The 23,639-nt window shown below is 31.5% G+C and overlaps 3 protein-coding genes across 3 annotated transcripts in view; 2 read left to right on the plus strand and 1 right to left on the minus strand.

Annotated features, from left to right (window-relative positions):
• Window positions 1–23,639, minus strand: part of LOC113371591 (acetylcholine receptor subunit alpha-like) — a 219,180-nt gene that overhangs the window by 127,796 nt on the left and 67,745 nt on the right. The window lies entirely within an intron of this gene.
• On the plus strand, window positions 15,269–18,838 carry LOC113371152. Its single transcript, XM_026611797.1, has 2 exons — window positions 15,269–15,548; window positions 16,971–18,838. Exons 1-2 carry the CDS (start codon window positions 15,269–15,271, stop codon window positions 18,836–18,838), a joined length of 2,148 nt encoding a protein of 715 aa, XP_026467582.1.
• On the plus strand, window positions 19,197–20,321 carry LOC113371153. The gene has a single exon (XM_026611798.1). The coding sequence runs from the start codon at window positions 19,197–19,199 to the stop codon at window positions 20,319–20,321; it is 1,125 nt and encodes a 374-aa protein (XP_026467583.1).

The raw sequence follows: 23,639 nt of genomic DNA on the forward strand, positions 1-23,639 counted from the left end.
AGATCCATTCATCCCTCATTGAATGCCTATGGGAAAGCTGTCAAGCCCCCGTATTTGACAAACCATTTCATATGTCACCCAAATGGTTCTTTTTAATGTCCTTGCTCCAGGTATTCTTGGGCAAAATCTAATATAACAAATTCACCCGTCCTCGTACTTAAAGTTCGAGCCAGCTTCGGCGTCCGCAACATTTGCACTGACTTTTGATTTACGACTGTTTGTGTTTCCGTCGTACGAGAGGTTATGAAATATTCTATCTTTAAGAAAGCAAACATAAGAAATATACAAACGTTCAGAAAAATCTTTTCGTGCCCTTGAGGTAATCCTTTGAACTTTAAACGGACGAAAATGTCGCAGGACATAAGGAATAAAGGATCGAATAAATGTTTTAGGATGCTTTGAGAAATTCGCCGAAAAAATAGATGGTCAATGTTGAAATATTTAGGAAGGTTTGTTTAAATATTTGAGATTGTACAGAAATATTTTGCTGCATATTCATATTGATGTAGTGTGTAATAGAGTGTACAATGATGAAATTATAAATAAAGCACAAAGGCAAAAATATGTATAAGCTACCTTACTTGAATACTGTATTTTTATGTAGCAAGAGCGCTCAAAAAATTAGTGTCATTAAACATTATATGGATAATTTAATGAATGTTAGTATGTGCTATTAATTGACGCTGATCATGAACAAATTTATTCTTATCAGATGCTGGCATCAACCACATATAAATATTTGAGATGGTACAGAAATATTTTGAAATTGAGTGTTTTTAAATATTTGAGATCGTACAGAAATATTTTGCTGCAATTTTTGCACAAAGGCAAAAATATTTATAAGTTACCTTACTTAAATGCTGTATTTTTATATAGGATCTGCGCTCAAAAAATTAAGGTCGTTGAACATTATATGGCTAATTTAGTGAACGTTATTGCTACTGATTGCCGCTAATCAGAGATTTTATTCTCATCAGATTACTCGCATCATCCACATATAAATTTTAGGTTGGAAACTACGTAAGTGCGGATTTTTGTTTTCATAGAACTAAATAACTTTATTCTGTAATGTGCTGTCCATTTTTATCAAGGACTTTTTGTCATCTTTCAAGCAGCATAATCATCTCACTTTCATAAAAATTCTGGTTTTCATTAGGAAAAACTGAAACTGCTACGATTTACACCAACATATTTATTAAATTGTTTACCATTCAAAGAGCTTTGTAAAAACCGAAATAAAAAATCAGAAAGTGCCAGGTTAGAACTATATGGTGAGAGTGCCAAATATTCCAATCAAGCTCCAAAAAAAATTGCGTAGACAAATATAAGTGATGTCAAAACTAGCATAAAAAACCGTTCGGATTTTTCAATTCGGGCCATTTTTTCAACTGCGTTGTTTAATTTCATTGGTTGTTTAGTAAACTTTAGATTTGATAGACTTTGACTTGTTATTATCAACCGTAATTGATAATAGCAGCTCAAAGTAGACAATTTCTTTCTAATCAACTTCAACTGGACCATCAGAGCATTTTCATCTAAGTGAAAAATCACCAAAATAAAATTTGAGCAAACCAATTCAGACACTGCCGTTTATTAAGGTTTTATAGAAATAAAAAAGCAAAATATGAAAAAATCAGTTTGATTTTTCATCTTTCAATAAACGCAATCAATCACAAAACTCTTACTAATGACATCTAAATTGACTGCTAACCATTAAAAGAAGGTATTTTGCATTTGGACAAGATCAGCAATCCTATATATTCAATTGAAACCATCTAAGCTAAAAACCGCACTTACTTAGATGGCAACCTAATATATAAGAGTGAGTGCCACCTGAATTAGTGGTGTGGCATCGTGTCCTAAAGCAAATTGCTGAAACTTCCAATTCCAAATTCCAAAAATGTGTTTTTTCTCCAAAACAATCGTTTCGTCAATACAAGCAAAAAGTTCGGATACAATCATGCAAATTCAATGCTTCGTTCTCTCAAAAACTGCAAAAAAAATTCTGCACATTTAGTTGCATTACTCCAGAACCGCTGGACCTATCTAAACAAAAACCTAATCACCACTTTTCCCCAACATGTTTTTATTAGTCATTCAAATTGTATGCTCCGTTCTTTCACAAGTTCACTTGTTATGTGCTACACTCTTTGCTCAGTGTCTCCAAAACCAACTTATGCCAAAAACTAATCAGTACATCTCCTTATCAATAAGAATCGAATGTTTTTTTAATGATTCAAATAGTTGATCTGTGCATATGAAATCGTGAAAAAAAAATGGTATTTATACAAACACACTCAGGCACACACACACATCTATTTTTTCTAAATTATTCCAAAATGTTCAGAAACCTCTGAAACGCAAAAATTTGTATGTTCGATTTTTGGCCGATTACTACAACTTACACCACGGGAAGTCAATTAACTAGAAAATTGTAGAATATATTCGAGCAATTATAAACAATTATAGTTATTCTCTGCAGTAAGATGGAATTATATTAATAATCGCAAGATATACTCGTATACACTCCTAGAAAGTTATTAAACTTACGACTGCACTAATTGAAATCGTTATGCCCTATCAGCCTCTAGAGTCGTCCCTTATCCTAACTCTTGACAGAGCTCATTGAATTCAAATCATTGTCGATCTATTTCTCGTACAGTCATATGTTTGACTGAATTCTCAAGTGTGTTTCTAATGATATCACTTACCATTACTATTGCTTTGAACGTTGAACAATATCCCCACAAGTTACCTAAACAGACGTCTGACCTTTCGCAATGAACAGATTCGTCTCTCGAACTCTAAATTCAAACATGAATCCTCCAAGTTTAAGCCTGGTGCTAATAACACAACATATATTATTCACATCAGCCTATAAGCCTTCACTGTGGACCACTGCCATTTTATCACGTGACCCCGTGACCTATTTAATAAGAACACCATCAATTCCAATCTCTTCTTCTCTCCAACGTTCTATCTGCCGATGGCTACATGTTCGCATGGGGTTGCTATAGACGGGGAAATATCATATATATATATATATATATATATATATATATATAAATATATATATATATATATGTATATATATACTAGCTGACCCGGCAAACGTTGTATTGCCATAAAAAATATTTCTAGTATTTGAGTATATTACTGATTTTAAATGTGGTGCATAAGTGAAAAAAGCAGCTACCAAAAAATATATGAGAAGTTTACCCAATGCAAAGTACGCTACATTCCTTAATAGTCCTTAGAAGTGCCAACCTAATCTGAAACTGATAATATTTAAATTGAAATGGAATATTTAAAGTTTCAAGATTTTAATCTATTATTATCACGCTTTTTATTAATTCAGTAATTTCAGAATTACGAAGCAAAATCCAATAACTCATTTTTGAATTATATTATTATGTTGCATGTCCAGCAAATTTACTGAGATTGAAAAAAAAATTGAGAGAGTGGAAAACTTTCCAACTTTGCCATATATTTGTATTTACATTCGATTTCATAATGGCTATTATGAAATAGAGATTTGTGGAAGGAAGTTGAAAATTCATTGTTACATGTATTTTTCAATTTCGCATTAAAAAAATTTAAAATAAAGAATATTGACTTCAAAATTGAAAAAAAAACGTTAGTATTGGACAATTACAAAAAAATTAAGAGTAAACAATCTTTATTACTTAGTTGAAAAATAGATAGTTACCGTTTTTCAAACCTGCTAAGTATAAAATTTTGTAAAAATCAGTGAAGCCGTTTCGGAGGAGTACGGGAACGAACTTTGTGACATGGAAATTTTAAGAAAATTGACTTTTTTTGGCTGGTTAAGTGTATATAACCCCTTAAGGGGGTTGTTCTTTTCTTATATTTTTTTGTTTCGGTTTTGAGATTTTTTGATATTATGAAAGGTAAAAACCTTAGAATTATTTAAAAAAAAAATCATCTCAATATCTATTTTTTTGAAGGAGTTATAGATATATATATATATATATTATATATATATATATATATATATATATATCTATACGTATGATTCTCTGAAAGCGTTTTTTTATCGTTCCGCGAGCTATTGTATGCCAGCTGCCTCTTTTTCATTATAATACCTCATGCACATGACCTTTTTAATGTGTCAGCATCTTTGAACACCATGGTGTATTTCGTACATTAAATTAAATGGTGTATTTAGTACATTATATTAAAAACTTTAAATACGTTTTTCTCAAATTGACTTTTTTCAATGCGGTGCCACAAATTAAAAAAAAACTACAAGTCGGATCGACTTGCATTTTTTTTAATTTGTTCACCACTGCAATACCTAGTCCCCCTACCTCAAACAACTTGATAACATTACGCAAAAAAATTTGGCGAACCTTCTCGTACCAAAACAAAGGCCTTTTTCGACACTTTTTTTTTAAATAGCTGCCATTTTTTTCCTTCTTGCTTTTTTTCTTTCATTTTGGTAGGGGGACTGGATTCAAACTTCTTCTCCAACGTAGTTTCGTTTTTTTTTTGTTTCAGGTGATGCGCAACGGATTTATCTGTGGCACCGCAAACGAGATCGATTTTGCAATGCCCACTTTGGCGCCCCCTGGTTAAAAAATGACGGCGAAACAAAAAAAATAAAAAATTTCTTAATATTCTATGATTTTATAATTTTTGTTTAAAAAAAACCGCATGTCTTTATGATAAATACATTTCGAGAAAAACAAAAACAAATTCCTTGCATGTTTTGTAACAAAAAAAGAACAACCCCCTTAAGCAATAAAAATATATATCCTAACATGCAATTAATAAACGTGCAATAAAAGTGTTGAAAATGATGTCATAATTTTGGACAAAACTTTCCGTTAGACCTGATAAATATACTAAACTATTAGAGGTCTACGAAAAGTCGTTTAATTACAAAAAATAATTATATAAAAATTCAGCAACTTAGAATACTTATAAATCAGTCAGAATTTAAAATGCAGACTTGTTGATGATTAAGTCGATTATTTATACATTTTGGAAAATCTATACAACTTGCCTTCAGATAAAATGCCTCCTATATCTAATTATACATACATTCATCCATCCAAAAAGATGGAATATGTTTTACATACGTTATAATATTTAGAAAATATTTTACATTTGTTATAATATTTCTTATATTATGTTATGATATTTTATTCACAAAAGTAGAATCAAATTCAAAGTATTTTTTTTTCAAAAAAGTATCCAAAACCTATGAAAGACATTATTTTTTTTAAGTCAACTTTCTTTCTGATAATAATGAATGAGTACAAAATCCTGAATAATCTTTTCTACATAAATAAACAAAAAAATCATATAACCAATAACATATATATATATATATATATATATATATATATATATATAATATTTGTATGCTAATGATTATATGTTTAATAATATATATTTGATTATGTGCTTCTTATAATCTAATATAAGACATACAATGATATAATAAAGGTAAAATGTAATTGATCAAGATTGATATAAGCATTAGATAGATGTTTTATTTTGCAAAAATAAAGATAAATAGAATATAAGCTAATAAAATATAAGATGGATAATATATATTGTTGAGTAATATTGCTATCAATTATTTGCAAAGAATAGATATCAAATATAGAAACTAAAGAAACGTCGAATGGTTAATTATATTGTGTAATATGATTAATAATAATTAGCAATAATTTATCCAAAAAATAAAAAAATAACAGTTCCCCTAACATTTCTAAATACTTCAGTAAATATTGTAACTTCTAAAATATTTAGTACACTGTATTCAAAAATAAAAATAACCCTTTATGGTTTAAATTTATAACCGAGATCATTATTAGCCAATCGAAAGCGCTTTAACTATATTTATGGCTACAAATCGCATTGTATATTTTTAAATATAAAATATATCATGCAGTTATTATTCTTGGGGCTTAAATAAAGCATATTTCAGCAAATTATTATGGCTACCCTGCGAGTGAAGGAAACATGCCCATAAACCGTGCTTATAAAAAAGCTCAACTTCGTAAGCTCATTACGCCACGAGAGCCTATTACGGACCGTTCGGTAATATATAAGCATGCTTTTTATGAAAAATATAAATTTCATTCTAAGTGTGTTCTTGAAATATTTCCGTCGATGGCTTGACATACGAGTATAGTTGTTTTCGTGAAAACATAGGCCGCTCAGCTTAATGCTTGTGTGAGTTTTAAAGAACGGATTTTGTACAAAGCAACTTTTTTAATATGCAGTTGATAATGTATAATACTGGATTATGATACAATGTTGAGAGGTATTTTATATTAAATTTATATTCGAGAGTTTATATATACTAGCTGAACCGGCAAACGTTCTTTGCCATAAAAAAATTTTTAGTATAAAATTTTTAGGATAGAGATAACTGATTGCAAATGTGGTATATATGTAAGTGAAAAGGGCAGCTAACAAAAAATATATGAATAGTTTATCCACTGCAAAACATGCCACATATAAATGTCCCTTAATAGTCTCTCCAATAAAATTGATAAATTTTAAAGTTTCAAGATTTTGATAATTTATTACCGCGCTTTTTATTGATCAATTAATTTTTGAATTACGAAGCAAAATCCGATTATTTATTTACAAATTGTATGTTTAAATGGTAGGACCATCAAATTGACTGAGATTGAAAGAAAATTAGAGAGTAAAAAATTTTACTATAGATTTGTTTGTTACCTAAATTTCTATTAGAAACTGTTGTATTTTTGGAGTTTAAAATCCAATCTCTCTATTTTTTGTAAAAATTGCTCTTTATGAAGAACATTTACAAATTATGTACGGTTTGTGCGCATCAAAACGAACTAAACCAGTGGGGTGGAGAGCATCGTGCCTTAAGGCAAATTGCTAGAACTTCCCGTGTCATAATTAAAAATCTTGGTACGGAACCCAAAAAAAAATCACAAAATGTGTACATATTATTAAAATCTATATAAAATATCTGATAATTTGATGTGCATAAGTCCAATAAACAATTTTAAACGCCAAATGACATTTTTTAACTTATTTTTATTGAGAGTCTATAACCGCTGAACCTGCCTTCCCAAAAATTTAATCAGTTCTTCATTTTGTCAATACAAGTAGAATGCTTTTTGAATTATTGACATCGGATGCTCCGTTCTCTTAAAAACTGAGTTACCGTTTTTGGATCATCGGAACGGCTAGACCAGCCTTCGCCAAAAACTAATCAGCATTTCTCCTTGTCAATGCGAATCGAATGTTTTTTGAATTATTCAAATCGGTTGATTCCAGTTCCCAAAACCGTCGACGAAAATTTGTATCCGCACACACACACATACATCCATTTTTTAAGGTATGCCAAAACGATGATGTTTCAAAATACCTTTGAAACATCAAGATATATAAAAAATTTCATTTTCGATTTTTTTGCGATTACTTTGCCCTACGGGAAGTTAATAAATTATTTCAAGTATTTATCATTTTTAATAACTTTTCGCAGAGTAAGTTATATTCACGAATCATCCACGAATCGAAAATTGCATATTTTACGTTTCGCAATGTATGTGTATGTTTGTGTGTAGTGTGTATGTATTGATGGATACAATTTTTCGTCGACGTTTTTGGGAACACCGCTCAATCAATTATTCAAAAAGCATTCGTTTCCTATTGATAACGAGACACCTGGTAATTAGTTTTTGGCAAAAGTTGATACAGCCGTTTCGAAGATACGGAACAAAGAGTGCAGAGATTGGCAAATAAGTTTGTAAGAGACGGAGCATCAAAATGATTTGAATGATTAAAAAAACATTCCATTTGCATATACGTAATACACAATGCACTTTGGTGGTCAAAAAAAATATAATTTGTAATTTGAATAGACCGATATGAACAAACATTAAAAACTATCAAGAAATTTGAAGATTTAAAGAAAAATTAAAAATTAAAGTTTTAAAAAAATTTCTAATTTGTCAAAAAATATCAGTCTTTTGCACAATTTTCAAAGATATTTTAAAAAAGTCAAAATTTGCCAAAAAAATCTCATTTTCCTTTTCTTGCTTTTTAAACATTTTAAATTACAGGACAGGAAGTTACTGTAATTTGCATAAAGGCACGATAAAATGCACCACTAGTTTCGATTTATTTTGCAAATGTCAAATAATAAAGTAGATAAAAAATATATAATAGTAATATAATAGACATGCTCCCTTCAAATGACGTGTGGAGCAATGTATCAAATATTCAGTATAAATTGAAAATTTTACTCGGTCGGTTATATAACAGGATATCTTGCATTGTTCATGAACTTTCGTATTGTTTCGGTTCTGCTTTATGTGAATGTATTCTTCGGAACAATACGTCATGTTGCAAAAAAATTAAAAATAAAACAATACATATACTGCACGTAGCATTTTCCATAGAAATGCAACATTTTATGATTAATTCATATGACGTAAATCAATGCAAAATGATTGGTTATAAATTGATTCGACATATATAATAGGTAAAATGAAACAATCGCAATTCTTTGTGACATGGATGCGAAAATATATTTTATACTGTTTCATATTGATATGAAATAGTATTGGATTTATGAGGAATGTTATTGTTTCAAGATTGCAATGCGCAGAATTGAAATATAAAAATAATTTACATTCATTTATATAAATCACACGAAGAATTCTATATAAATTTTATTATCTTTCCGTAGGGTAAGTTATAGTAAGCGCAAACAAATCGCAAATGAAAATTAGTGCATATCTTTACATTTCACTAAACATTTTGGAATACCTTATAAAGAATGAATCTATGGTGTGTTTGTGCGTAGTGTGTAAGTAAGTATGTGCAGATACAAACTTTCGTCAACGATTGTGAGAGCACAGATCAACTAATTGTATGATTCAAAAAACATTCGATTTCTATTTATGGAGCAACGTGTTGATTAGTTTTTGACAAAGGCAGGTCGAGCCGTTTCAAAGATACGAGACAAAAAGTGCCAAGAATAGCTATTTAGTTTTTGAGAGAACGGGGCGTTCGATTTTAATAATTCAACATTTCACTTGTATTGACGGACTGAAAAATCAATTAGATTTTTAAAAAGGCAGGTCCAACGGTTTCGGAGATCCAATGCAAAGTTAATTATAAAATCTATTTGGCTGTAAAAATGATCATAAAACATATGCACATCGAATTATCAGATTTTTTAATTTTAAGTATAAATTTTGTTTATACCTTTATGTGTTTTGTACCAACATTTATCATGTTTAGTCGTAAGACTGCGACGCGGCGACTGCGCGCTTCGATATTTCGTGTCTAAAATAGCCATGCACCGCGATCGCTTTCAACAAAATTCAAATAAAAAATTTAAATTATAGTATGGAATGTTCCAGTAATTCGTCTTGAAGCGCGATACCATGCACCACTAGCTCGTTTCTAAAATTTTAGTCTATAATTATCATCAGTCTTCACACATTTTCTAAATTTGCTGTATTGCACCAAGCTTCATTAATGAATGGGTTTGTTAGAACTAATTATATGTTTGATATACCTCATCAATTCATGTGTAGTCTTTCGAATGCTAAAAAATTATAGAATTTACAATAAAGATTATCAGCCATCCCTTCAGTTTTTTATGAAAAATAATATTTAAAAAAAGTTCAAACTATGGTTAAATCCAAACAATTAAACAAACATTTATGTTATTTTATGTATATAAGTCTGACATGATAGTCATAAAAATTCAAATTAAAAGTATGTGCGCAGTTATTAATGTTGCAAAACTTTTTTTTTTTTTTTTTTATTCAACAATATATTTACAACTGTCCTACATAGACATTAAGTAAATCTTTTGGCAATTATATGTAAAAATGACATCGAGATATAAATAGTGAAAAATACACAGTTGCATTTTTCCTTTAAAAGAAGTAATATAATGTGACACGAGTAATTACAATCTAATTAAATCACTGAATATTTTTCTTTTAAGTCTTCGTGTTGTGTTTGTGGATAGCAGGGCGTTGGCCAACTCATTTGGGTGTTCTTCCAGTCTGTCTTTGTGGTTAACAGCGAATCTTTTAACTTCCTTGGCTACAGTGCGCATATGTGTTTCATCATGGATCAGCCAGGTGGGAGTATATTTTGGGGCGCCTAAAGCGATCCTAAGAACTTTGTTCTGAAACCTTTGAATGATGTTAGCATTACTTTTAGATGTGGTGCCCCAAAGTGCTATGCCATATGTCCAAATTGGCTTAAGTACAACTTTGTATACCAGTATTTTGTTGTGTACAGAAAGATGGGATCTCCTACCCATTAACCATTATAGTTCTCGTAACTTTTCCTCAAGCTGTTGTCTTTTCTTTTTTATATGAATTTTCCAATTCAGTTTGCGGTCTAGATGCATGCCCAGATACTTTACGTGTTCGACCTGAGGGACTTCTATTTCATTCACAGTTACAGGTGGACATGTCTCGTGTTTGAGTGTAAAAGTGATGTGGGATGATTTCTGGCTGTTGATCTCTAGCCTCCACAGTTTGTACCATTTTTCTATTGATGTTAAGTGACTTTGAAGTTGCTCTGAAGCAGTTGTGGGATTTTCATGTTTTGAAAGAATGCAAATATAGTCAGCAAATGAGGCTATGTCTGTGTCAAGTGAGGTGGGAATGTCAGCTGTAAAAATTAAGAACAAAATTGGGCCGAGAACACTGCCTTGAGGAACGCCTGATTTTATTGTTTTAATAGGTGAGTTCATGTTGATAATGTTTACGTAAAAACTTCGGTTTGATAAGTATAATTTAATTAATAGAAATAGTTCATTGGGTAAAGTATTTTTAATTTTATAAAGAAGTCCTGTATGCCAAACTTTGTCAAATGCTTGTGTGGTATCTAAGAACAGAGCTGAGCAATATTTCTTGTAGAGTTTCGTTGATCTTATGCACCAATCTATGTTGCAAAACTGAATGACGCGATTTTAGCAAATGTTTTAAGCAAGCGATGTTAATAAAATAAATTTAACACTTTTTCATTCATCAGATTTTTTCCAGATTTAAAGATAATCAGACATCTATCCAGATAATAAAAATAGAAAAAAAAACTAAATTATTTTACTAAATATACTTTTGATTTCGAATCCGAATTTGACTCTCCTTTCGGATCCGAATCCGAATGTTTTTTAAGTGTACTCTCCGGAGAGAACCACCCAATGATGCCACGTATTTAGTGTCCCAGACCTACAGAATAAATATGTTTTTGTATATTTGACGGGTAACATTATATTGATGCAACTTAAAAAATATATAAGTTTTAAAATATGTTTAATCAACATCGAAATCTATATTATATATGATAGATTTCCTCCTTTGCGCATTGAGGTACATAATGATGAGTATATACAGCTTTTGGCATTTTATATTATATTAAACAATGTGAAAGCAACGATGCTTATCAAAGATATCATTAACATCATAGGGTAGGGCGGGTATAAAAGTCCAATTTGGCTTTTATGAGTTATTCTGTGCAAACCAAACCGAATACATTATCACAACAAATGACACATATCTATGTTTGGTGAAATTCCCAGCTATTTCATCATTTACTACACTACGTTTTGTGTGCTATTCTTAAAAAAATCAGATACAGGTACAAAAGAGAGAGCTAGAGGGCAATAAGACCCACTATTTTAGTTCAAATTTTAGAGAAGTTTTATTGAATAATAGCTAGATTGATGCGAATTACTATTGGGTTAAACGCCAAAATTAAAATTACTGTGTAAATATGTATTATTAACCACAATTAACAAAAATCTATTGATTACTACCACAAAGTGACTTGATTTGGTAGGTATGTCTAATTTATCATAATCAAACCCATTGTTTCTTGAAGTACAAGTATTACAAAGAAGAAAAATGCAATTTTTGTTTTAAATACATGTTTCGTGCACACATTATTTTATGATCACACTCCATACAAGCTTTGTATGGTACTTGGTCAGAAGGACTAATCATTAGAACTGCCTTCTTTAACTCCTTTTGTTTTTTTATTCAATATTTCCTTTTTATATTGCCCGCGCAAAGATTCAGATGGTTCTTTTTACCCCAAACACATGTAAACTGTTGTAGAAGTTATATAAAACAAATGTTGTATCTAAGTTAAAAATAGCAATACACATTATGAAATAATTAAATAACGTCACTTAAAAATTATATAGAGGTATCGTACACTAAATATCACTGCTCAAGACTAACAACGGAAGAAATACCTTTGTCACAAAATTGACAATATGGTCGTTAATCTGGTTACACATTTTTGGCCCTCTACTTTCAAATATTGTTATTGCGAAATTGCTAAATTTACTTGTTTTCTAGATAATGGTGGTAGACAAATTAACCAGAGGGCCTTGAAGCATCTCTCTACTCTACCAAAATTTCGTTTTACTACTTAAGCCGCGCACGCATCCAAAGAATAAAAATACGAAACCAAGGCCGTACTTTAATAAACTGCCGATTACAACTCCGGTCGCGCCACAGCGATTTTTCCTCCCTCGTGCATTAGAATTTCCGCCACAGCCACTTCCCTAATTCATACATAATCTCCCGTGTGCGTGGAACAGCATGCACTGCCCGCGTCATATTTCATACGTCTAGTCACATGTGAAATGCTAAGTCGTATCTCATACACAATTTGCATGTACCGCCTGTGTCAAAATCACTTATCGTTTATGCTAAAACATCACAGGGGGCCGCAAATACAGTCTGTCACAGGCGAAAATTGACAGATTTTAAAAATATATGTACCTAAAATGAATGAAATTGGAATTGCTTTCGAGTGTTTTTGCATATTTTATCGAACTACTTTCGTTTAGAAGTTGATAGATTTATGAGAGCACTTTCTAAAGTTTGGATAATAACCGCAAGTACAGTCTGACAGAGAGGAAAATTGACCCTCTATGGGCACGTGTAACTTTCAGGTAATATTCTAATTCATTAATATTTTCTCAGATAATGCATAAATCCTGATTTTATAACCTTGCCAATATCAATAACCTGTGTAACTACCATAGTACAGTTAAGGGAATCAATCAGTTCGAAGCGATATTGTTTATGTTTCTGATACTAATTACTACACTAAAAATGGTGCACATAAGAGCTCCAGGATCCTTTATCAGTATCAACATATTTATTTGCATTTGAATTTTCATTTGTTACTGTTTTTTTATGATTCAGTCTTGTAACTTGTAACGCAGCGGCCCATCATGACAGATTTCGGTTCATTTACAATAAACCTTATACTTTCTTTTGTTATCAGATTCATACGTTATCTACATTTATATAAAAATAAGTCGGGTTTTCCTTCCTGACGATATAACTCCAGAACGCACGAACCGATTTCAACAATTTTGCATTCGTTGGAAAGGTCTCCGCAAGGTTTATAGCTAAGAAAATTAGTGGAGCATGGCATCGTGCCTTAATGCAAATTGCTGGAACTTTACGCACCGTAATTAAAAATTCGAGCAATGACATTAGTGAGAATTATCAGAATTATGCTTGGTTAAGTCAACGAGCAATTCTTACCGCAAAGAATAATGATGAACACGCACTGAATTTCACCATTCAATCAAAAATTGCTGACGATTTGGTGACATACCAATGATTCCGACTGGTCTTCCGTTTGACTTCAAATGATTGCAATTTCCAGTTCGCCTTGCGTTCGCAATAACAAGTCGCAAGGCCAATCGCTTAGTGTTTTCGGAATAAATTTCAAATAGATTATTTAGAAAATCTTTGTTTTTCACATGGGCAGTTATACGTTGCCTTTTCACGAGTTGGAAAACCATCCGCTTTGTTTGTGTTAACGTCAGACCAAAAAACAAAAAATGTGGTTTACCAAAGAGCACTTCAATGAAACGGATAATTTGCGGATTCACTTTCATTTACTTGGAGAAGTTCAACTAAAAAACACTTCATTTCATCGAAATAAATTATTTACTGTTGTGCAATAAAATCAAATTTTTTCTTTTCAAATATAAAACAAACAAAAGATTTCTTCATCTTTCTCACGAAACCATCTGGTGGCGAAACGGAGTTCGTCGGGTTTGCTAGTTAATAAATGACATAAAAAATGATTTGAATGAACGCATTTGAAGTAATGATATCAATGACTATTGGAGCGAATTGCTGCTCCAATGTTCAAAAAAACTGCAACACCGCACAAGCAGAAAGCTGTTCGCTTCATACAGGGCAATAAAAAATATTTACCCAAATATTAGGTATAATAGTTAGTACAACTTTAAGCGTCACCAAGAAAGCACATAAAAAGTACCCGCTTGACCAGCGAAAGCAGTCATTATTCCTTTAAGTTTGTTATTATAATTAACCGCCCGACTCGCGAAACCAGTCAAAATTAAGCAAAGATAATATTATGAACTATTACTAATAAGTGAAATAAATTAGTGAATTACAAAGTGTGTTTCAATATAAACCCAAATTTACATTTATGGGAAATGTCCCATAAAATGGTCCATTCGAGCCGAATAATTATGAAAATGAGTGAATAGTTACAAAGTTAAATCAAAATACAGTCCATTATTGAAAATTTAAAAATAAATTATAAAACATCAGTGTGCGTTAATCAATAAATAATCAAAAGCAAATTTAAAAACACGTGTGTTTAACAGCATAAAGCATTCAAGTGATCTGTTTAAACCAAAATATAACAAAGTGATTAAAATATAATTGATGAACATATAAACATTTGAAATAAAGCAGTGCAGTTGGATATAAATCCAAACAGAAGTGAAAATTTAAAAATTTGCAAAGGATTCAGTCAGTAGCCATTAGCCATCGTCAGCATCCCCGCGAGCGTAAGAAGCACCCTTAAGAACCGAAGCGCCGCCGAACGCAACCGAGCCGCCCCCGAACGCAGCAGTGTGCAACATCGCTTGCAGACACGAGATTCGCAACCCAGCACCGAGCATCCGTCGCGTACGAAAGGGCGCGCATGCAGAAGTCAGGTATACCCGAGGATTCAACGCAGACATTGAGGTAGGCTTCCAAACTATTACTTACATCAGAGGCGCCATCTTCCAAGGGGATAGAGAGTTCAAGTTCACCAATTAGTTTAGGCTTGACTTTGGAATTTTATAGTTACTCTATCATAGTTTTTCCAAAAACATTTTTCTGTTCTATTTTTTACATCATTTATATTTTAGATAACCTTTATATTTTATTAATCATTTTTTCCGTATTTGAATTGTAAAGGCTATCACATCACAATGGAAAATCAAAATATTTTAATTGAAAAGCGCAGATCAGCAAAATCTAAAATAACGCGAACACAAAATTATATTTCAAAATTTGATTCTGAATTGAGTATTTCGGAACTAAACGCGCGGAAGCAGCTTCTCAATGACGCATTTAATAAATATAATGAAGCGCAAGATGAGTTAGAAATGATTAATTTAGATGAATTCGAAGGCGATCGCGACGAGATAGAAACGCAATATTGCAAGATTTTGTCTACAATAGATAATTTATTGGCCGGTTGTAGACAAAGTAATGCATGCGCGCAGAATGTGTCTGAGTCAGCTTCAGCTAAAGTTCAGCTCCCTCAAATTCATTTGCCGAATTTTGATGGAGAGTTTTCCAAATGGCCGGAATTTCGAGACATGTTTTCGAGCCTAATTATAGAAAATAAATTATTAACGAATTCTCAAAAGTTGCATTATTTAAAAAACTCACTACAAAGAGAAGCCGCCAATTTAATAAAAAATTTATCAATCACAGACGCGAATTTTCAAATAGCATGGGATACGTTAGTGGGTACCTATGATAATAAATTGATATTAATTAACGCGCAATTGAAAGAAATTCTAAATCAACCACAAAATAGAGATCACAAGTCACTCAGAAATTTTTTATGCAAATCGCGACAGCACATATCCTCTATTAAAAACGAGAGACTCTCAGTAGAGCTCTCCGATCTCATATTTATATTTATTTTAAAGGCAAAGTTAGATATGGATACCCAAATGGCGTGGGGTGCATCTATATCAAAAAATAATCTACCGTCATTAGACGAATTTTTTTCGTTTTTAGAAAAGCGTTGTGCAACTTACGATATGAACCGCGAGCAACGATCAAATATAAACATTCCGGTTCAGAGGATTCATTTCGCTGCACCTATCAAACAGAAATGCCCCTTTTGTAACAAAGAACATTACCTCAATCAATGTGAGGAATTTTTAAAACTACAAGTAAATGATCGCGCTGAATTTGTACGAAAGACGCAATTGTGTTTTAACTGCCTTAAATCCTCGCATGTAATATCACAATGTCATAGTAAACGCAGATGTTCGTTTTGCAAAAGGCGTCATAATTCCGTTCTACATAGGTCTGACGATTCATTAAATATAGCAACTCCCAGTACAAGCACTATGACCATGATTGCAAAAGCGGAACAAAAACAAACCCTCTTGCCCACAGTTCTAGTGCTTGTATCAAACGGTAGAACGACATCTACAGCGCGCGCTCTTCTAGACTCTGGTTCACAGATAAATATTATTTCAAAGTCTCTAGCAGAAAATTTAAAATTAACATATAAAAAAGCAAATATAACGGTCGGCGGGATAGGCGGTATAAACGCCAATGTTTTAGGTTCGGTAACTCTACAAGCAGCATCTAGGATTAGCAATTATACTAAAACATTAGATTGTACCGTTATGCAAAATATCGCAAATAATTTACCGGGAGTACGCGTTGACATATCAAATTGGGATATACCGAAAGCTTGCATACTAGCCGATCCTAATTTCAACTCGCCGGGACAAATAGATTTAATATTAGGTGCAGAAATATTATTTGAAAGTTTAAAAAATGAGCAAATTAAATTGAAAAACAAAATAACATTATTTAACACTAGTTTCGGTTGGTCATTTTGCGGTCCGGTAGAATATAAGACTTTTTTTGCGCACGTAGGGTTAACAACCGAGGAAAATATAACTGACCAATTAAAACAGTTTTGGGAAATAGAGGAATTAAATGAAAGGTGTATCTTATCGCAGGAGGAATTACGAGCAGAAGACATATTTGAACAAAACGTCAGTAGGGATTCAAATGGTAGATTTGAAGTAGCGTTACCATTTAGAAGCGATCCGCGTATTTCTCTTGGGTCCACTTATTCACAAGCGTACAAAAGATTCATGAATTTGGAAAAAAGATTAACTAATAATAAAAAACTCGCGGCAGATTACGACAATTTTATAAGAGAATACATAAGATTAGGCCATGCAACAAAGATTGACAAAATTGAAAATCGTAACTTAGACAAACATAATTATTATTATTTGCCACACCACGCGATAGTTCGTGAAGCTAGTTTAACAACAAAATTAAGAGTAGTTTTTGACGCTTCGGCAAAATCTTCAAACGGTCTATCTTTGAATGACATACTGCTACCGGGACCGCGTTTACAAAAAGATTTGTTTACCATATTAATTAGATTTAGGACACATAGATTTGTATTTACGGCGGACATAGTCAAGATGTTTCGTCAAATTAAAATTAAATCCGAACATCAGGACTACCAGAGAATTTTATGGCGTGAGGCGCCCGGAATGCCTGTAGGATGCTATAAGTTAAATACCGTAACGTATGGCACTAATTGCGCGCCATATTTAGCAATGAAATGCCTTGAAAAGTTAGCTATAGATTATAATGAAATATATCCAAAAGCGTCAAAAATTCTACAGTCAGATTGTTACGTGGACGATATAATCTCCGGTGCAGACACTTTACAAGAAGCAAAATTATTAATAACCGAAATTAATAATCTCCTAGCCGAAGGGGGGTTTGAATTGCATAAGTGGTCAAGCAATAATATAGAATTAATTAATGATAAGAATATAGGTGAAAATATAAATGTAGGGTTTGACAAAGAAAAGATAATTAAAACTTTAGGGGTTATATGGCAACCTACATCTGATAATTTTAAAATTTATAACAACGTTTTAGCTATAGACAATATACAAACCAAACGAAAAACTTTAGCATCTATAGCTAGCATATTCGATCCGTTAGGATTCATTACTCCGGTAGTTATAACTTCAAAACTTATTATGCAGCAATTGTGGAGAGAAAATAAAGATTGGGATGAACCGGTTACGGAAAATTTATTAAAAAGCTGGCAATTATTTTCGAAACAATTAGAGATTTTACAGCAGCTAACAATACCTCGGCAATTGAATCTTTTTAAAACAATAGAAAAACGCTCAATTCACGGTTTCGCGGATGCTTCAATGAAAGCATATGGAGCATGTTTATATTTATGCGTAACCTATCAGGATGGGACATGCTCTTCAAAATTAATATGTTCAAAATCGCGTGTAGCACCGCTGAAACAAATTACCTTACCGCGTCTAGAGTTATGTGCCGCGCTATTGTTAGCTCGCTTATTTAATAAGGTAAGCCATAGTTTAGAATACGTGATAAAAGAAAACGTACTGTGGAGCGATTCCAGTATAACGTTATCATGGCTAAATTCCGAGCCTTGTACGTGGCAAATTTTTGTTGCAAACAGAGTATCGGAAATTCAAAAACTTACATCACACGCCACTTGGAAACATGTTCCTTCCAAAGAGAATCCAGCGGATTTAATAAGTCGCGGAATTACACCGTTAGAATTACAGAATTCAGCTTTATGGTGGAACGGTCCTGATTGGCTCGCAAATTCGAATAATTGGCCAAAAAAGTTTACAATTCCCGATAATATAGAATTGCCAGATAAAAGAAAATTAGTTGTGACACTAGTTGCAACACAGAAAAAGCTCTTTTCATTTAATTTATAATAAATTCTCAAATTTTACAAAAATGATTAGAGTTGTAGCATATTGTTCTAGATTTATTTTTAATATAAGAAAAATAAATAAAAATAATAAAAAATTAGGTCCGCTCGAAATTTATGAATTAAATGAATCAAAATATACGATTATACGGCAATTACAAAAGGAAGTTTATAATAAAGAATTAACTAAGTTAAATATTAATCAAGACTCGTCCAACGCTTTTGAAAAATCATTGCTAAAACTGAATCCGTTTGTAGGTGCGAACGATTTATTGCGAGTGGGCGGGAGACTACGGCGTGCAAATATTCCATACGATCAAATGCACCCGATAATTTTACCAGCAAAGCATCCAATAACAACAATGATTATTAGGCAAGAACATTTGCGTTTACTACATGCAGGAACCCAAACTACTCTCGCTAATATAAGACTTAAATACTGGCCGATAAATGGTAGAAGAGAGGTTAAAAAGGTTATTCATAGTTGCGTCACTTGTTATAAATTCAGAGTAACAACACAAACACAATTGATGTCCGATCTACCACTAAGCAGAATTAATCCAGTAAGACCTTTTTTAAACGTAGGAACCGACTACGCCGGCCCAATTATGCTAAAATCAAGTAGATTGCGCAAGGCTCCCTTAATCAAATCGTACATTGCGCTTTTTATTTGTTTTGTTACCAAGGCGATACATTTAGAGTTAGTAACAAGTTTGTCTACAGATGCATTCATAGCCGCTTTAAGACGTTTTATATCTCGACGAGGTCGCTGCGCCACGATTCATAGTGATAATGGTACAAATTTTGTAGGGGCAAAGCACCATTTACACGAACTTTTTAAATATTTTAAGAATGAACAAGAAAGAAACAAATTAATTGAAGCCGTATCAGTGGAGGGCATCGAATGGAAATTCATTCCAGCTCACGCTCCACACTTTGGCGGTCTTTGGGAAGGGGCTATAAAATTAGTTAAATTGCACATACGCAGAGTAATAGGCAACACAATATTAACATTTGAAGAGTATTACACATTTCTAACCCAAGTAGAAGCTATAGTAAATTCGCGTCCATTGATAGCTGTTTCCGATGACGTTACGGATTGCGGATATTTAAGCCCGGGACACTTTTTAATTAATGATGTGATAGCCTCATTTCCTGAGCCCCAATCAAAATGTAATAATGATATCTTGAAATGTTGGCAAGATGTCAATAACCTAAAACAAATGTTTTGGAATCGCTGGTCTACTGAATACTTGTCTCAACTACAAGGACGTAAAAAATGGTATAAAACCAACCCAAATCTTGAGAATGGAACAATTGTTTTAGTGAAAGAGGACCATATACCACCTCTCCAATGGAATATTGCAAAAGTAGTTGAGACAAAAAAGGGACCAGACGATAAAATACGAGTCGCAATAATTAAAACAGCAAAAGGGTTATATACTAGGCCTATCACAAAATTATGCCCACTTCCATTTAATATGTAAAAATCACTAACGTAATTATAAGATTATTTCAATTTCAAATTTCAAATTATTTAGACATAACATAAGTTTTCAATTTTAATTAATAAGCAATTAGTTGATAAGTTTTATTTCATTTGATCATAGCATTAAGGATTAGAGTTAAATAATAATAAATGATAGTATATTAAATTAAAGTTTCAGAAAACATTTTTAAGTTTGATCATTATATAATTAAGAAGTTTTATATGTTTAATACATTTTAGTTTAAATTTAAATTTTGATCAAATATCTTAAGACCTGACATAAGCCATGGTTGTTGACGGTTGGGGCCCCAGTATGGAGCGAATTGCTGCTCCAATGTTCAAAAAAACTGCAACACCGCACAAGCAGAAAGCTGTTCGCTTCATACAGGGCAATAAAAAATATTTACCCAAATATTAGGTATAATAGTTAGTACAACTTTAAGCGTCACCAAGAAAGCACATAAAAAGTACCCGCTTGACCAGCGAAAGCAGTCATTATTCCTTTAAGTTTGTTATTATAATTAACCGCCCGACTCGCGAAACCAGTCAAAATTAAGCAAAGATAATATTATGAACTATTACTAATAAGTGAAATAAATTAGTGAATTACAAAGTGTGTTTCAATATAAACCCAAATTTACATTTATGGGAAATGTCCCAACTATTAATTATTTTTTGAGTCCGATGAGGATTTAATAGTATATATTCAAATTCAAATGAGGTATATCAACAATTGCTACCTGTAAAAGATGTGCGAAAAGATGTTTGGCATATTGGCCAATTTTTTTTCGGATAAGAAAGAACATTGCAAAAATTCCGGATTTCGGAACATAATGCTTTAAAAATGAAATGTTCAATTATTTTTATACAGTCTGTCACAGACAATTTAAAAATATATTCAAAACAAATGAAATTGGAATTGCTTTCAAGTGTGTTTATACTTTACGGAACTACTTTTATTTAGAAATTGAATGATCTATTTCAGCACTTTCTAAAGTATGAATAAAAGACGCAAATACGGTCTGTCACAAACGAAATTTGAAAGATTTTAGAAATATATTAGAAACAAATGAAATTAGAATTGCTTTCGAGTGTGTTTTGCATACTTTTCGGATTTACTTTCGGTTAAAAGTTGTTCAATATATTTCAGCGTTTTCTAAAGTGTGGTTAATAATTGTTAATACAGTCTGTCAAAAAAAAATATAGATTTTATAAAATTGAATTTGTTTTCGAGTGTTTTTGCATACTTTACGGAACTACTTTCGTTTAAATAAATTCTAACGTATGAATAAAAGACGCAAATATAATTATTTTGATTCTATAATTTACCGACTTTAAAAATGTATTAGAAACAAATGAAATTGGCTTTTAAGTGTTTTTGCACACTCTACAGAACTGCTTTCGTTTAGAAGTTGATTGATCTATTTTAGCACTTCCTAAAGTATTAATAATAACACAGTTGAAAAAAATACGTGCTTGACATTGAACTTGGTATTTCTTTAGAGTCCACGATTTTCTAAGGAGGTATATTGGCTTCTTTTAGTAAACATATTTTCTTTTGTAAGAATTTCCTTTTGCTTTTTAAAATCAATGGAAACGTGCTGAATGAATAAATAATCATTAAAGAGAACGAAGCAATATATGTGCTGTGGTCATTACGGAAATATATGTGATATTTTTCATAAATATAGGAATTTTAGCTTCATAAATTTATATCATAAGAATTAATGTAAGATTTGAACAGAAAATATTTAATTATTAAATTAGGACTAGAATAAAAAATATATCATTATTTGTTTTATTTGCGAGCCATGATAACAATTAATATTATTACAGCTTCCTGTTTAATGTGAAAGAGAGTTTTATCAGGAACATATAACTATTATCGTAAGCAAGAACTTATTGAATAGAAATAAAATATTCCGAATATAAGTTTGAAATAAAACTTTTGAAAAATTTTCAACATCTTTCCTTTAAAAGTTATAGTATTTTTTACAGAAATGAATATAAATATAATTTAAATAAGAATTAATTAACTTCTAACAGACAGAGAACGTTAAAAGCATTCCATTTATGAAACAATTATAAAGTATTTAATTTTTATTACATCTGTTCTATAATTATAAAATAATACGCGTAATTTCCTTCTTTCAGATGCTGCTATTTTATGTGGGCAACTTTAATTAAATTCAAAGTACCTCATTTTGCTTAAATACGACCTAAATAGTAGACAAATTATGATATATTAAAACATGAAATTTCGAATTATAAGTGAGTTATGGTATAAAGCCGAAATTACCAAATTTATAATTTATTGTTTGAAAACAAATTCACGCCGAAAATATCAAATGTATAACTTTTATTGAACGTTCGGTGTTAGGAACTTTTTTCAGTGACATGGAAAAAAGCGTAAAAATTTGTGGAAGTATCTGTTAAGTTCTAACACCAAAAAGATTACCTTATAGATTTTAATAAAATTTTATTTTAAAACCTTGGAACTCTTGGAAGATTGTCACTAGTCCTTGAAATTTTAATAAATCTAATAAGTACATAATAAAGAATAAAAGTTATATATATATATATATATATATATAGTAGCTGAGAAGTTCCAAAAAGGTTCTAATGCTACCTTATTTTTTCACATATTATGTGCATTTAGAAAATCAGCATCATTTTGTGCACATACTTACACATATAAGGATCTAATATTACAAAAAAATATTTTAAAAAAGTATAGAATGGAATAAGATGCATACAGTGTATAATCAAACAATATATAGAAAAATATCAGCAGCATTCCGTTAATATTAAATATTCCACTTTAATAATTATAACAGGGTGTAAATTACAAGCACCAAATTATACATTAAGAGTCGCAACAGAGACAAAGTAAAGTGGCATGTGACTCCACTACACCTCGCTCAGAAATAACTAAATTTATTACGACGTCGGATGCAAATTATTCAAATGATAACAGTCCTTATATATCAGGAGGAGCTGCTACAGGAAATCCTGTCTTTCCAAATAAGAAATTCAAATTATTTTTGAGTGATGGCGGGAAATTAAATTCTGACATAAGAAAACGGCGTAGAAATGTGTCTAGAAATACGCAGCGCCTATGAATATTCATTCAGTAATAATACTCATTTTTCCGAAGCATGAAACATCAACTTGCGATATTATGCATTTTAATATAACTATTGTCGAAGAAAAACTCTACTGGATCAGAACACTTTTATCATCGCTTTGATAGTAGCGAATTACTTTTAATTTTGCTGTCTTCAAGAAAGATAATCACCAACAAATTATTGTATTT

Source organism: Ctenocephalides felis, unplaced genomic scaffold (genome assembly GCF_003426905.1).
Source record: "Ctenocephalides felis isolate EL2017-DRISC unplaced genomic scaffold, ASM342690v1 CF-g0.4_SCAFFOLD_01492, whole genome shotgun sequence".
NCBI classification, from domain to species: domain Eukaryota; kingdom Metazoa; phylum Arthropoda; class Insecta; order Siphonaptera; family Pulicidae; genus Ctenocephalides; species Ctenocephalides felis.

Bases quoted from the DNA above. Each gene is read 5' to 3' on its own strand.
- LOC113371152 (XM_026611797.1), top strand. From the start codon at position 15,269: ATGGAAAATCAAAATATTTTAATTGAAAAGCGCAGATCAGCAAAATCT. The intron at 15,549-16,970 runs GTAATGCATGCG...TTGCGCACGTAG, and splicing joins ATTGGCCGGTTGTAGACAAA to GGTTAACAACCGAGGAAAAT.
- LOC113371153 (XM_026611798.1), top strand. From the start codon at position 19,197: ATGATTATTAGGCAAGAACATTTGCGTTTACTACATGCAGGAACCCAA.